Source organism: Eumetopias jubatus, unplaced genomic scaffold (assembly GCF_037043125.1).
Source record: "Eumetopias jubatus isolate StellerSeaLion01/CBP00866 unplaced genomic scaffold, mEumJub1_p1.0 scaffold_9, whole genome shotgun sequence".
Classification (NCBI taxonomy): Eukaryota; Metazoa; Chordata; class Mammalia; order Carnivora; family Otariidae; genus Eumetopias; species Eumetopias jubatus.
This window is the reverse complement of record NW_028274815.1, coordinates 70,714,929-70,731,138: the sequence shown is the minus strand read 5'-3', so window position 1 is coordinate 70,731,138 and position 16,210 is coordinate 70,714,929. Positions and strand designations below refer to the sequence as shown.

General features: G+C 37.6%; 1 protein-coding gene across 24 annotated transcripts in view; it reads right to left on the bottom strand.

Moving 5' to 3' along the window:
- Window positions 1–1,465: 1,465 nt before the first annotated feature.
- NRXN1 (neurexin 1) overlaps window positions 1,466–16,210 on the bottom strand; it is a 1,124,404-nt gene continuing 1,109,659 nt past the window's right edge. For all 24 annotated transcript variants that reach the window (XM_028103977.1, XM_028103968.2, XM_028103969.2 and 21 more), the window contains one exon: window positions 1,466–1,773. In XM_028103977.1, coding sequence (XP_027959778.1) covers window positions 1,466–1,773 — 308 coding nt within the window. The remainder of the gene's footprint in view (window positions 1,774–16,210) is intronic.

The window sequence follows — 16,210 nt, the reverse complement described above, 5'->3', positions numbered from 1 at the left end:
TAGGGACTAAAATATTCTCAGGGTTTCCTGGGAGCATGATCTCAATGAAGCAAATCACCCCATCTGTCATCAATACCTTGGCACAACTATCTTCCTTCCTTCCTGCTTTTCAATTTGTCAGTAAACATTTGCTGTTATATATATATACGCTCGGGTTTTCCATCATATCTGATGGATTCCTCTGGATTGTGTGTGTGTGTGTGTGTGTGTGTGTGTGTGTGTGTGTGTGTGATTGTAAATGATGAAAGTATGTGGAAAATGTGAATATTGGGGAGAGAAAAGATTATAAGATACATATGTATATATTTTACCTTCTAATTCACACCTTTCATACAAGTACTAAAACTTAATTGCAACAGAATGAAGGCTGTACATGTTAGGAAAAAAAAGTAGCTGAGTCTTTTTATATACATTCATACATATCTTCCTTAGAATAAACACTACATTGTAATTTTTTTTTAAAAAAAGTAATTGTGGCAATTTATAATGGTGGCAAAAAAAACAAAACAACCCTGAAATAATTGTTGCTCTGATGTCATAAAACTCCCTATACTTAGCAACACTTATAACATTGAATTTACCAAAAATGGCTGAAGAGCAGAGATATATTTTGCATTTTCTATACAACAGGCTATAAAACGTCACTTATCACAGTCCAGAAAGCACACAGAGATGGATTTTATATAAACATATGTAATAACATATTAAGCGTGCATGAAAATTTCCCAATGATTGCATCTATGCCCTCTTGGTTTTTTCTGTTTGTTTGTTATGAGATTTTAGTGTGAAAATGTGCCTTATATTTCACATTGTTGAAAATAAGGCCTCCATACTTTTTTTTTTTTTCCCTCACAACCAGAAAGGGGCTTTTTGAATGTGTTCCTACACAAGTCTTCAAAAAAGCCAGCACTTTGTTTTCAAATGCAAGTTCCAACCACCGCTCCAGTTGCACCAGGTGGCAAACCCAAAGGTTTGCAGGTTGGGTCATTCAAAATGACACAGTCTTCTCTGGCAATCAGACTAACTGACTTCTCAGGAAAGCGCTAGCACTTTGGCTAAATCCAGGATCATAGGTAGCTTCTTTTTTTTTTTTTTTTGTGGTGTGTGTTGTGTTGTATTAGTGTTGTGCCTTGATGTTGTAATACTCCTTTGCTTTATGAATGCGTGCGGTCATCACTGTCTTTTAGGAGTGTTCCAGCAACATAAAGACAGGCAGAGTAAATGAAAACACTGTGGATGTTAGGGAATTTATTGGCCCCTGTTTTGTTTTTTTTCTTTCTTTTTTTTGGAGAAACAAGAGCATGAGATACTTGTTTTTATTTTTTAAAAACAGTCTTTCCTTCCTGATTGCATTCCCTGTCTTCTTTTGTATGTGCTTCGTAAAAAGGAAAGGAGATAAGTTTATATTATGTCTCGGATAAAATGAAGACTATCTCTATACAAGGGTCTTTTTGGGATCCTGGGATCAGACGTAATACTCTTTATCCTTGTTTTTCTTATTTTTGTTGGCGCTTTTCGCACTGCTGGGTTGTTTCTCCTTTACGACAGCCCCATTGGACTGTGCTGAGTTACTGATGTAGTTTCGACTCTCGTCCACATGGTATGAGCCTTCATCCCGGTTTCTGTACTTGTACATGGCGTAGAGGAGGATGAGGATGCACAGGGCAGCAGCCGCGACGATCCCCACCACCATGCCCGTGGTGCTGCTGGACTCCCGAATCACTTCCGCCGAGCCTGGGTAGGGCTCTCTCCCGCCGGCTCGGGTTGGGTTAGCTGCGGGAAAGAGGGTGAGAAAAACAGTGCGTGACTACGGAGTTCACGGAACGCCCGAGAGCTAGAGTAACACTCACCATCTATTTCCATGCCTAATGGCATTAACACCTACTGCCTTAGGAAAAGTCTACTGCTGCTAAATGTAGCAATCCCTATGCCTCGTGGTCACTAAAAACTAGGGACTATGCATCAAAGCACTTGGGGAGAGATTAGTTGCCATCTTTTCTTTCTCACAGACCAGTTTTGTTAACAAGATTTTGTAAGTGCGGCCCCAAGTAAGCTTCATGTAGCTCTTAAGGGCCACGTCGATGTGTCAGGTGAAAACTCATAAACCCGACATGGTAAATAAAATCATAATGACACTACCTTATAATGTCAGAGGGTATTAATTCAGCAATCAAACTGATGTTCACACAGAACACTTAGGGCTAACTCTAGACTGTGAATTATGATAGCTAAATTCAGTATTACTTTAGAAATCGTATTGTCTCATACAGTAATGAATATAGTACTGAAAAACAGGATAATCCAGGCATTTTGAATAGGCTTCTCATGCATGTTTGTAAAAGCGTGATTTTACTTTCATCTTTACAAACTAAGACAAAACTAAATCCTTTTCTTTTGGAGGTTTATTTACTCATATAAGTGTCTATGTATCACTCATTCATTAGCAGTGGTTGAGCGACCACCAAAACTAAATTTGGGAGGGTGAAGTAGGAAAATATTTTTTCTCAATTTTGCAGACTATCTAAATCGGGTATGGGTCAAAATTCAGTACTTAATAGATAATAATGAATAAAGGACTCGTTAGCATACTTTTCTTCAACTGGCAAAATTATCCTTCAGTCTTTCCAAAGTATAAAGAACGCTCTTCCACGGATACAAGAAACGGGTTAGAGGGTTCACTAATGTCTTCTCCAGAGCATAGTCGGGCACTGAAATTAATGACGGAGAGGAAAAAGTCCTGGGATTTAATTCATTTATCGTTATAAATTTAATTTAATTTATCCAATGGGGGTTGTGGGGTGGGGAGCAGCTCTTTTACTCTACACAATAAAAATTTTTTTTGAAAAATTTTTAAAGAATAGGAACTGTACAGAGATAAAAATCTGTCCTATCTCTGACCCTTGGGTCATTCTTCTCTGGGGGTTATGTTTTCTTTCTCCGAATCTCTGTCCTCTCCTTGGTCTTACAGAGAAAGGTTATTTTTCAGACGCAGCGAATTAAAAATGCTGTAATTTTCAAAATATTTTTTGTAAATTATGCAGAATGAATTAAAAGAATTTCAAGGTTGTGTGTATATATCAGATATATGGGTATGTGTATATAAACGGGGTGTGTGTTTATACAGAAAGTGCACAGTTCAAGAAGCCTGAAATTGGCTTTTTACTACTATTAAACATCATTTAGTAGCTCTTTTTTTTAATATTTCTACAAAAGTTCCTATTAAATACTGGTAGTCATTTACCTGCTTTGTCATCCCATTTTCAAACATCACCAAGATTTCTTCTGCATCATGGCGGGGGTCTCTTGCTGTCATTTTCCTTTCCTTCCCCAAATAAAGCCTTACACATAGAGTCACTGACAAAGTAACAGCTCTCAGGCTCAAAGCAGCAATATCCTGTGTTCTGGAGCCGCAAAATGTATCAGGTGAAACCTTTCTATGCTGAATATGTCACTGCTGATTTTACAAAAGCCCATGTGATGTTGCTGAATAAAAAGCCCTGTTGTTGCTTCTGTGGCCAAGGTGGAAGGAGACAAAGACATAATCCACAGCATTTGATTTCAGGAAATTAATTTCCTCTCAAGAAGAAGAGAACCTACTGCAGGAAGTCTGTCACTACCTCACAAACCAGAGGCAGCACTTGTTCTTTCAAATACAGCCATCTTTGCCCAAGTCTGCCAATTAGCTCAGCTGCAAACTTGCACTGAAGGACAACTTGTTACTTGCTCATTTGTGGATCATTCTTTTAACGTGGTGTCTTACCCACTACAGTAAAGGATTTTATTTAAATGTTACCTAAATCTTTGCCCCCACCCTGATGGAATGCTCTTATTTTAACATATTTTTCACAATGCTCTCACTTTGTCTGTCAGAGAAGAATAGGGAGAATGGATATAAAATCCTAGTCATATAGTTCATGCTAAGAAGACTTGAGGGTTTTAATGAAATGCAGCGTTGAAATGTTCTATACTAAGTATATATGTTCATTTTTTTTCTAGTTATGAACTGGTATCATAAATGGACTATTTTATCCAAGAGTTTTAATCTTGTTTTTATCTGCTGAAGTATTTCTGATACATGTTCACAACAACCGTGTTTAGTAACACAGCAACAACAAGTTGATGTTAGAACTAGAAGATTCACAGACCAAAGCAAAGCCTCAAACGCTTCAATTTTGCCATACAGGCATTTGATAAACACCTCCTATCTAAGGAAAATACTCGCCTTTTTTGCAACTCCAGCCAAAATGTTGCTTAAAGTCACATGCAGGCCTAAAAATATCTCTGTAACCAATATGTAAATTAAGAGTCTACATACCATTTTTTAAAAATAACTGACCAAAAAATGCCAAAACCCAATGAGGAAACACTATCCTTTTCCCTGATTCACATTTAAAAGTTAATAACCACCATAGGTATTATTATAGGTGTGTTTGCAATATGCAGTTGCTTCCATATCTGAATTATTTAATAATTTTTTTCTGTTTTGCTTCAAATCTGAAGGAGAAGTGACATTTTCCTTAACTTTTGTGCTAAAATCGAAAGTATTTATACACTAAAGACATCTCTCCCAGATGCGCAATAAAAGGCTAGAGAAATCTGGGGCGCCTGGGTGGCTCAAGTCGGTTAAGCTTCTGACTCTTGGTTTCTGCTCAGGTCGTGATCTCAGGGTCCTGGGATCCAGCCCCATGTCGTGCTCAATGCTCAGCACAGAGTCTGCTTCTCCCTCTCCCTCTCTCTCTCTGTTCCTACCCCCACCCCCACTCTCTCTCTCAAAATAATTAATAATAAAATCTTTTTAAAAAAAAGGCTAGAGAAATTTAAATATATTTATAAACTAAAATATGGCTTTACTTACTGTTATTAATGGTTTATTTTGATGATTGCAGGAAAACCTCTGAGGAAATTTCATAGTAATTTAAATGTAGAGAATAGTAGAAATGGCTAAAAAGCCTAAATGCCTTCTTATATAATTTGGTGAAAATTTTATATCAAAAAAGAAACACAGTCACCTCTTAACCCTTTGTAACAATGAGAAAAAAGGAATTTGATCAGAGAGACCCATAAGCAATTCTTTTATTTCATGCATTTGAGAATTCTGCATTCCTTTTACACGCCATAATACACTAAATCAAGACATTTTAAATAAATACGACAATCTATATGTGCTTTCTCAGCAGTGATAAAAAACAAACAAATGAACTATGGTTTACTTTCACTCTATCTACCTTTCTCTGTCCCAGCATGTGATGAGAACACTTTCAAAACAGGTAAAAGAGAGTGAAAAAGGGAACTAAGAGAATGGAATACATACAAATTAGCGGTAAGTCCGTGAATGGTCTGAAGTTAACGGATTTTTAGGTGAAACTGAGCTAACTGGACCAGAGGCACAAAGAGCCCAGGTCAATGGGAAACTTGAGGAGGACCGGAGATGGGTACTGAATAAGCCAGAGCACCCAAGGATCCTTTCTCCTGACTGAAAGCAGGCAAGTAGCATCCAACTGTGGCGGTGGCACACATATTTTGATTTGAGGGTTGGGTTGCGAGCCAAAAAACAAGATGAAGAGAAAGAAAAAAGGAAAAGAGTAGATGAAATATCCTAAGTGCCCACTTACATCCTATTTCAATGATTCATAAAGCAGGAAAGCATCGTGAATTATACACAATTTATGTGAACACTAAAACAACAAATGATTTTCCTCCTGTGTCATTCATGCCATCATCACATACCCTCAGAGTCACCTGGAGTGACCCTCAGAGTTACACCTGGAGTGTAAACTACGAGGTCTACTAAACCTGTGGGGAAAGCAAGTACGCACACCTGAAGGGCAATATGAAGGCTTTTGATTCCTGCTGGCATTTTTCCTAAATGATCCAGAAGCTACTGACTACAGTGGCAAGGACAAAGAGCTGTCAAAAGGGTTATAACCTCTTCCACAGAAGCTACTTTTCAGTTAAATGGCTATGAAAGTATTCCTCGGACTCACAGATGGCTAAATAGTGTTATCTTAGAGGACAGGTAAAAAGTGATGTTTAATTCTCTCTTTCTCTATCTCTGTCAAACATTTGGTTAAGATCTGATGGTCTCTCTTAGAAGCCTTCTACATAGTCTGATTTGGCCCAGATTCATCAAGAATCCTCTATGTCAGCTCTATGTATTTTCTTGTTTTTCACTGATTAATACTGTGATTATTTAGGTAGGCACAGTCTTGCAAGTGTTAGGACACTTATTAACATAGTTCCACACTATACCCTAAACCAATTCATTCATAGTGTGGAAAATGCACAGTTAGCACAAAAGACACATTCCCGTGCCTTGTCATATAAAAAGAATAAAAAGTGCATTTGTTGCTTTCACAAAAAATTTAACAATGAAACATTTAAAATTTTAACTTATCCATAAGTTTGCTGAGACAGTTATTTTAAACTACCACGACAGGAAAAGAAATTGTCATGATGTACGTTCGTTCTTTATTTTTGACAGCCTTTGGCACTGCATCTGTGAAAGAACATCATTTCCCCAAATAAGAACTCATTTAGATCCAGTTAAAAAGCACCATGGAACAAATATGCTTAAGTGATACATTAGGCTATGGCAGAGAACAGAAAAGAGAGGACTGTTTGTGGCAGGTCTCAGTCCTCACCAGCTCCTCTGGCCCTCTGCCACCAACCCCATGCTCCTCTCTGCTCTTCCTTCTACTTCCTCCCCTCTCTCCCCTTTCTACCTCTTCTGTGCGGCCCTCTCCCAGCTCATGACTTGTCAAAACTTATTGCCAAGTACCTAATTTCAAATCAAAATACAAAATAGTCTTTACTGGCCAAAAAAAAAAAAAAAAGAAAAGTTTAAATGTGATTGTTTCATAAAGAACATAGTCTTTGTGTTTCATATTGGAATGGTTTACTTTACCATTTAACTTTCTAAATTTGTTTACAGAATAAAATTATATGCTTTATCAAAATAAATGTTCTTTTAGTACCAATTTTAAAAACTTTTGTTAGGCAGATGGGGATATGCGGAGCACATTAAGTCATTAAGCTGTGCGCTAGAGCCTATATTTATCAGTTTGCCACTGTCTGATTGTATCTAGTCATAACCTCAGTTTAGGCAAATGGGGAATATAAAGCCCACATTTACTAAGCAAGATGATTCATAACTGAAGTTCTAAAATAACTATGCATTTTGGAAGGTGAATTTTTGAACATTAGCCAGTTTTCCTAAAGAGGCTTCACCTTGCATTAGAAAGTGTCTGGCATCCTTTGGTTATTCTTTCTGAGTCTGGAAAAACAGCAATCAGATACTGTTATGAAAAATAAAACTGCTCTTGATTTATGTTTTTACAATACTTCATGAGAAATGATGCTTAAAGCCCTAATGCCTTTCACATAAAATGAGGGTTTGGTGGGTGGTGGGACCTCATATTTCCACTGGTGAGTTCACCAAGGCAATAACCATGCTATCAGATGTTCTTTTTATCACTCAAATTGTCATTTTTATGAAACTATTTTGTATACTTGGATGAGCTGTTCTTTCACTGTAATCTTATTACGTTGATGTTGTTTCCAAACTTAGCTTTGTAGGGTAAGATTACAGTTTCCAGGCAATTCTTATTGTTGGTTTTATTTCTTCAATATAGATGGTTTGTGTGTAGGTACGTCATCAACCATGACCCTGTCACATCAAGGATGAAGCAAGAGTTTTACTATATACTGATGACAATGAAAATTCAGCGTTTGAGTTTTAAGGAAAAAAATATAAGAGACTGCCAATTTTAAGAAATAGTAAGGAATAAAACACACCAATGTAAAAAAAAAAAAAATCCACAAAACCAGAATATGAGCTATATATTTCAGATCAGGAGGGGTATATAAAGGATTATAAAAACTCCATAATGCTCAACATATATCATCCTGCTACCTGGAATCGTTAGATATCCTGTCTTACAATAATCCTTTTTTAAAAATTATTGGCAAGATGCATTTATTGAATTTTTTTCTAAGAGTCTTTGACCAGTCTTTCTGGTTTTATCATAAATTAAAGTAAAAGCAATCGATTTTAAATTTCTGTCTCCACCCCATGTAGGAAAAAGCTGCCTAAAATGATCTCATTAGAACAGAGCACTGTACTGTGTTTTAATAGATGTGGAAATTATTATAATTCTAGGCTAGTCTTGAAGATGGTTTCAGATTTATGGGGTAAGATTTGATTTTTCCAGTACCCAGTTTCATTAATACTGTGAAAAGAAAATTGAATTGTAGGCTCCTAGGGTGTTTGTAAATTGAGATTAGCACAGTTTTGTCCCCCATCTCCAGAAAAATAAAGTTTATTATTTTTTCCACTTCTGTGCTTCAGTATAACCTGGGTCAGAAGAAATGATTATGATGCAATCACTCAAAAGAATGCATGTTTAAATGCCGTAGCTGCAAGAAAGCAGGTAGGCAAAGATTTGTATGCATGCTCTAATTTCAACTCACACTGTAGTTTTTTGAAAGGTGATGATGAATGCTGGATGTTTCAAATCCCTCCCATCTTCCCTTCCCATCAACTCCACCCAGGCCTTGCATATTCAGAAGTTTGCTCATGCAGGTCAGACAAAAGTCTTGTGGGAGGACATGGCTGACACATCTTAGCCCTTCTAATAAAATGGAGGTTCAGAAAGAACTTGGAAATCAATAAGCCTTTGCCACCGGTGTGGCTGCTTGGTCTAACATTTTCCTCTTTCAAAGCCACAAAGGCACTTGTGTGAAGGGAAGTACAGAGGACACCACTGGGGGATTGAGGGATTATCTTCACCAGAGATCTCAGTACTGCATGGGAAAGGATGCTAGCCTCAGAAAAACTCATCCTGTGCCTGGAGGACAGAAAGCACCAACTAGGACAAGCTACTACCTCAAATGGCACCACATGGGACAAAAAAGGCAAAGACATAATCATACCCTGGATGACTTTGGTCACAATGAAAACTAAGAGAGGAACACACACATTTTCCCTCATCTCTGGGGGAAGCCAGAGGATCATGGCATTTACAGAAGCCCATTCTCAATCACCTTATACGTTGTAAACTGTGTGTCTGTAGCTTAGTCATCCGCAGGCTTCTTCCCCTAAACTTTAACACGGTCATTGTGCCCATAAGGTTTTATTGGAACCCTTGAAAGTATCAAGGTATCAAACACCACTCAAGTATCAGTGTGACTACCATCCTTATGGCCCTTCATGGTCTTCCCACAGCTACCTACTCAAACTTGTCTTCAGTTTCTCTCAAAGGAATTTACAGTCATAATTTTATTGCCGTCCCCAGTTTCCACATGTCAATAAAATTCTACCTACTTGCCTGGCTCATATGATATTTTCATCGTGCCTGGCTCAATACTACTTATTCCTCAAAATTAGCTTACTGCTCCATCTTCTGTGAAGTTTACTGAGAATATTCACTCTTTCTGTCAACTAACACATAGTGAACCAGAGTTATGCTCCAAGGACTGTACTAGGTCCTCACGTTAGAGTGGATAACCATACACATTCGACACTGCCTTCATGGACCTTGAATATTCCAACCAAGAATCATACAGTTAAACTTAAAACCGCAGCTGGAATATGTGTGATGAAAGAAAATGGTAGCACCATGCAGGAGTAGAACAAGGGTTTCTGATTTAGACTAGAGAGTCAGAAAGACCTGACTGGGTGACATTTATGCTGACACCTGGAAAAGGTTTGGAGACTAGTCAAGTGAAAAGTGGGCAGAAGAGTCTTGTAGTCAGAAGGAATAAGGAGGAATGACTTCGTGGAAAGAAAGAGCTTGTTTTTCAGAAATTCAACAAAAACCAGAGTGGCTGGTTTTTAGCACAGTCAATGTTAGGGGAGAGTGAGAAGAAATTTGAAGATGGATATACAACTTAACATATGGGTTATAGGCCACGCAATGAAGCCTTACGTGATGAGATCAGCATATCTGATGTTATAAAAAGTAACAATCTTATGGGGAAAAAGGTGTCACTAACCAAGTGAAAATGCAAATGAAAAGGAGAGGAAAAATGTTTGTAGCATATATAACAGACCAAGAGTTAATACCTCTAAAATACAAAGAGCATGTATCAAGTGATATGAAAAAGAGCAAACAATCCATACAAGAATGGACAAAAATACACATAAGCAAGTGGAGAATAGAAGATCCAAATGGGTGATTAAAGGTAGGACAAGATCCTCGATTTCACTAGAATGGAAGTCAAAATAAAATAAGGAATTTTTTTCAACAAAATTGAGGAATAAAAAAGAAAGAAAGAGTGATAATGTGGTAAACATATTTATTTAGGAAATGGGCAGTTTTGCTGGTGAGAATATGAATTCTTCAATCATTTTTAGGAAGTAATCTAAAAATACCTTTTAAAATTTTAAAAAGATTAAGTTGCAGGTGGATGATGGGTACACGTGAGTTCATTATACCATTCCCTCTACTTATTACATGCTTGAAATTTACAATGATAAAAGTTAAAAAAATACACATATATTTTAAGCAACTTCAGTTTGGGGAATATAGTCTACATAATTAAACATATCAGCATATAAATATATAAATACAGGATGTTTGCTATAATGTTATGAGAAGAAAAGAAAAAAGTGTAAAAACTTAAGAGTTTACAAGGCTATGGTTGAATAAATTCCAGCACACCCATAGTCTAGAATTTTAATAGAGTTGAAAATAGGAGTTAGAGTCAAATTTGTTGACCTGAAACATGTCCGTAATATATTAGTAAAGGAGAAAAGCTAGTTTAATTCATATAGTAAACTTCTATAAGGCAAGAAAGAAAAACATCCCTATATTTATATGTTTTTACTAGGAACATGGTGAAAGGTATATGAAAGATTCATGTCAAGTTGTTACCATTGGTTAATGTATGGAGATAGGGGAAAAGGGGGGAAATAAAACCAAGTAGAAAAAGCTAATTAAAATTTTTCAACAAATATTTATTGAGTAATAACAATTTACCACGTACCATATAAGATGATGATATCAAGGTACCCAAGACAGACATGGATCTATATTAGTGTATTAGAAACACAACAGAAAATAATATAAGAAAACAAGATGATTTTAAAATTAAAAAATTCAATAACAGAAGGGGGCACAAAATTTGGTACTAGAGAGATAATAATGAGGAGGAGGCTTTAGAAAGGGACATCAGAAAAAGCTCTCTGAGTAGAAGGTATTTGAATTGAGACTTAAATGAGAAGAACGATCCAGGTTTCTAGATTGAACTCTGGAAAGCCACTGAGGATAAAGAAGGAAACCGTGAGATAGAATGGCCTGAAGCTGCAAGAACAGAATCAAGAAGATGTATGGGGGGATTTGCAGGAAACCTACGTTCATCCCAATCTTCCCTCAACCATATATGACATCCTTCATTTTAGTATGGAGCCCACACCATTGTGAAAGCTTACTTAAATGTTTCATTTCTGTTGGGTTGATTCTTTGCTTCCAGACTATGTTGCTAGGCCTTTGATAGTTTCCTGTAATTCTATTTGTCTTTTCTACCACTTCCCTCACCTTCTAACATCTAATGAAGATTACACGCACATGCTACAGAATGTATGTTTTCTGATTGATTAGAGGACGAGATTTTTGTTAAGTTCATAAATTTTCAGGAGTAGGCTGGGGTGAATTTAACCATTAAGAACATGTGAGAGACCTCTGATTTCAAAGGTAATAAACAGGTGGGCAAAACATCGGCAGTGACATCATAAATATCATTTCCTCAATACTACCCTAACTCCCAGCCCCTCCAATAGCTTCAGTAAAAGCAGGAAATATGATACTTATTTCATTAAACCAGAAATCACTTCTCCTGTGCTTAGGCAAATTGGGATCAATTTATATCAATGCAAATATCATATCTGCATTTATTTTCCCTATGCCTCCAAGTAATAAGCCACTTACTTCCAATGACTAAGTCACTAAGTTATTTAAAGTCAACCAAGTTAGCAGTCTCCAGTTTGGTTCATCTGGGTGTCTTATTTACATCAACATCATCTGACACCCATAGCACTACAAATAGTTGAGAGCTAATTTGGAGCTGTTTTCTCAAAATAAGCAGAATAGTTGCAGAAGTTTCTAGGGTACTTTTCAAGACTGTTTCTATTGGAAAGGAAATTGAAAAGAGCCTCATCAGTCAGACCAAACTTTCTATAATTGTTAAGCAAAAGAAAAGCCATATAGGCAATAATTGAGAAAATTAGCTTCAAAGCTAGGGAGCCTGGAGAATCTGTGTTTTTCATCAAAATGTATGAAATTTCAGAAAATGCAAGAAGAGCTATATTTTGAAACATAGATTACACTTTCCATTCTGGTTTTTACTCAACTATAATCTTCAATAGCAAAATAGCTTCTTTTCCTGGTAGCTCGATGACTAAAACACCTAGGAATACATACACCCAGAAATCACTTTTCTTAAGATGCATTTCACTTTTTTACATATAGAAAGTTGAACAACCAATCTTTACAAAAACTGAGAGGATTCATTCCAAAGAATCCTCAACCTGGAACTAGGAATTTAGGGAGAACCTGGTTTATAGAAAGACAAAAATGGCACCAAGATTGTAAGTAGAGTAGTGAGGAATATGTGTCCGTGCGCACACATGTGTGCATGTGAATACTGCAGCCACACTTCGGTTCTCTGACAGAAGTTGCTTGTCATGGTTTTTTTTGTTTTCTTCTGTTTTTTTTTTTTACAATTTACATGTCAAGTCAGGGTTTGGAAGAGCTCCAGAAAAGATTTCATAATACCATGGTGTTTTTTTTTAACTTAAGTATATTGTGTTATCAAAACACCCTTTCTTAATTTCCTCCCACATACTGCCTAGATTTACCTTTAGTAGATATATTTTCACATGACTTATTTGTCAACTGATGTTCAATGCAGTTACTATGCCTTCTCACTCACCGTGAGCCTCACATTTCTTTTCTTATTTTATTCAGTTAACAACTGTTACCTTCTTGAATGATTAGTATATGGTGGGCTCTGTGCTGTGCCTACACACACACACACACACACACACACACACACACACACACACACGTTATCTAATTTATGCCTCAGAACAACTCTGTGGGTAAAGGTGTTATCACTACTTGACAGGAAAGGAAACTGAGTCTCCAAGAGGTTATATTATTTAGGCTTCACAAGTAGCACAGACAAAATTCAAACTCAAGTATGTCTGTACCTTTTATTGCTTTATACATTCAATGTGTCTGCATTTATAACCACAGAACAATTTATTAGTATTTTCCAGGTCATCCTTTCCTGTAGAACTGGACGGTTTAAGCTTCTTTTCTACACAGCGGTCCAGTTCTACCCCTTCCAACTCTACTCTTCTGCACCTGCTGCCATCTATCTGTCAATTCCAGCAAAAGGAGTTTGCATGGCACAGAATGTCAGGAAAGCAACGCAGAGTGGTCAAAAGAATACTGGACACTGGGTTCGAGTCCAGGTACTGCACCTGACTTGCTAAGTGACCCTTAACAATTTATGATCCCCTGTTAACCTTTTTTCATCAAAAACATCATGGTGATACATTATTTACCTCCCAGGGTGCCCAGGGAAAGCAGGTTGGGTAGAACAATAAATGTGAAAGTGCTCAGAGAAGGATCAAGTACCATATAAAAACAAGGATAGTCTGATGAACTTCCCTGTGTCTTCCACACAACAGGTATGGAATCTGCAGCTGTCCCCACAATTAGACACTCCTGCAGTATGTACTGTGCACCATGGCTCAGTCAGCTGTGATGCTGACTGCCTACAATATTATTTTCTTGGGGGTCACTGCAGTCAGGGACTTGCCTAATATGCATGGAGGCCCTGTGAATTCAAATGACCAAGAGATCACTTAATTTGCAGGGCATGTTGATTCAGGCCATTAATTGTCATTAATTTCCATTTATCTGGGAAACATTCTATCGTCACGGATCAATGCTCTCTGGCTCCCATGGTTGGAGTGCATTACATTTTTCCCTCTTTCAAAATTTCATTATGATATTTTATATTTTTAGGTATCATTGAGTCAATCACCTCAGACTACTCTTTAGTCATCACTGACAGCAAGGCTTATTATCTTGGAAATAAGAGCTCTTCTGATGAGGTTTTAGGTTTCTTTCTAAAATTGTTAGGTCGATTCCTTGTTCCTCCTTCCTTTGCTGCTCTGGAATCCTGTGGTGTACTTGGAATGAAATGCAAGGTAGGGTCTTGGCTGCGGAGCTGTCTGCTGGGTGCCAGGTGCACTGCTCCTCAACCAGGGTCCCTGCACACCGTCTGTGTAAGTCCAGGTCATTCTGGGCCCTAGAGCAGTATATCATTTTGCTGATTTACCACTGGGTCTACTCACTTTGGGTGATTATCTTTACATTCCTGTCAGAAAGCCATTGCTGTCTCAATTTTCTTTTGTTGGAAAAAGATCACATTCTTTTTGGTGAAAGTATGAGAGCTGAGGTGAAAGATTAGCCCCGTTCTCCACTGAGCTCCTCAGAAGAAAGCACGTCAAGCCTAGAGCTGGGAAATGTGGAAGGTAGGCCATCCAACATGGGTGGGGGGGCAGGTGGGGGGCTGGGCGTGTGGTGCTGTGGCTGGTGAGGTCAGGTGGCCCTGTCTACCTGAATGTCTTAGGAGGAAGAGCGGGAGGATTATAAGCCCAGGCAGGAAGGCTAATCGTTCCTTCTCTCAAGAGCTCAGCAGGGCAGAGACCTGCAATTTTTTCCTCCAAAAATAAGAATAGCAGTTGCTATGTGCCCTCTTCCCATCCTCATAACCTAAATTTATCCTAAATGAAACACTGCTCTTGTCTTCCTGGCTTCATAGTGGCTACTGAGAAAAGTTTTATGCTAACAGAATTCAGAAACACTTTTAAAAACTTTCTGTGTGTTAAAGTGCCAGTTACTAACATTTCTCCTTCTTGCCAGGGGATATAGGTTGATTTCCACTTATAAGATGGCTTACGCCTCAGTTAATTTGCTAGTACTCCTAATAAAAGTTAGTTTATATTATCAAAGGGTCCATGTGGCAGACGGAATGCTAAGTGCTCTCCAAGCATTGTGTCTTCTATCAGCACAGCAATGTCACGAGTATTTACCATTATTCACGCCGTTTTGCAGGTGCAAAAAGTCAAGTACACAAAGGTTCAATGCTTTGCTTCTGATTACACAGCTAAACTCAAACACCCTGACTTCCAAAGTTTGGTCAAGGAAATGGAAGATTTTAGTGTGCTCCTAGAAGTGGTACTTCTCTTTCTACAAGTTTTCTTTCTTTGATGGCCTCTGTCTGTATTGGCATCTTTAACAGATCCTTTTTTAACCTGGAACATTAATAAAGTCTTCTTGTCTTTCCTATTTTATTACCAATGCCAGGATTCTTATAACACTGAGATTGGGTTAGGAGTTAATAATGATGACAGTGATTCAATCAACAAGTCTGATGACAGGGAGGAGACCTGCAGACTCGAGTCTAATGTAGCATTTGCTGCCCCTTGGAGCACATGAACCAACAGAGAAAGCATATGGCTCTTCATGGAGGCAAGATGCCCTGTCATGTGGTATTATTCAGAATATGCTGGGTTACCTCTGATATCATTCCAGGAAAGGTTGTTAATAAAATACCAAGGAAACTCCACAGGAAACCAATTCCATTACCAAAACAGGCATTTGATAAAAATCACAAGAAAACATGATTTCATTCCTTCCAGATTACATGTTCCCATAAGAGATGGACTTACCCTTTATTTTGCTGAACCTATACCCCATTTCTTTCTTTAGTGTTGGTAAATATTTTTAAAAATGACAGCAAAGGCTCTTATGGTATTTTAGCTTTTTCAAATAAGGACCTGTGATGTGAAAGGTTATTAATGTTTTAAGGCTGGGTACATGTGGACTGACTAAGAATTTATTGTGTACTCATTATTGAATAGATTTTTATATTACTTAATATACGAAGGTTCTCTATTAGCAACCATGTACTTTTTGCAGACTTTCAAGTATGCTTAACCTAATATAACAAACTCATTCATCTCTTAAGTAATAATTATAAGCAGCCAATCGTGTTAGTTAACATGTTGGAATAGAGCCTACTCTCTCTAACATCAATAGGGACTATGGCTCATTTTTTACTCAGATCAAATCTGTATAACTCATGAGGGCCTTACCAGAAGACAGCATCTATTGGCATGAAACCAATGAAC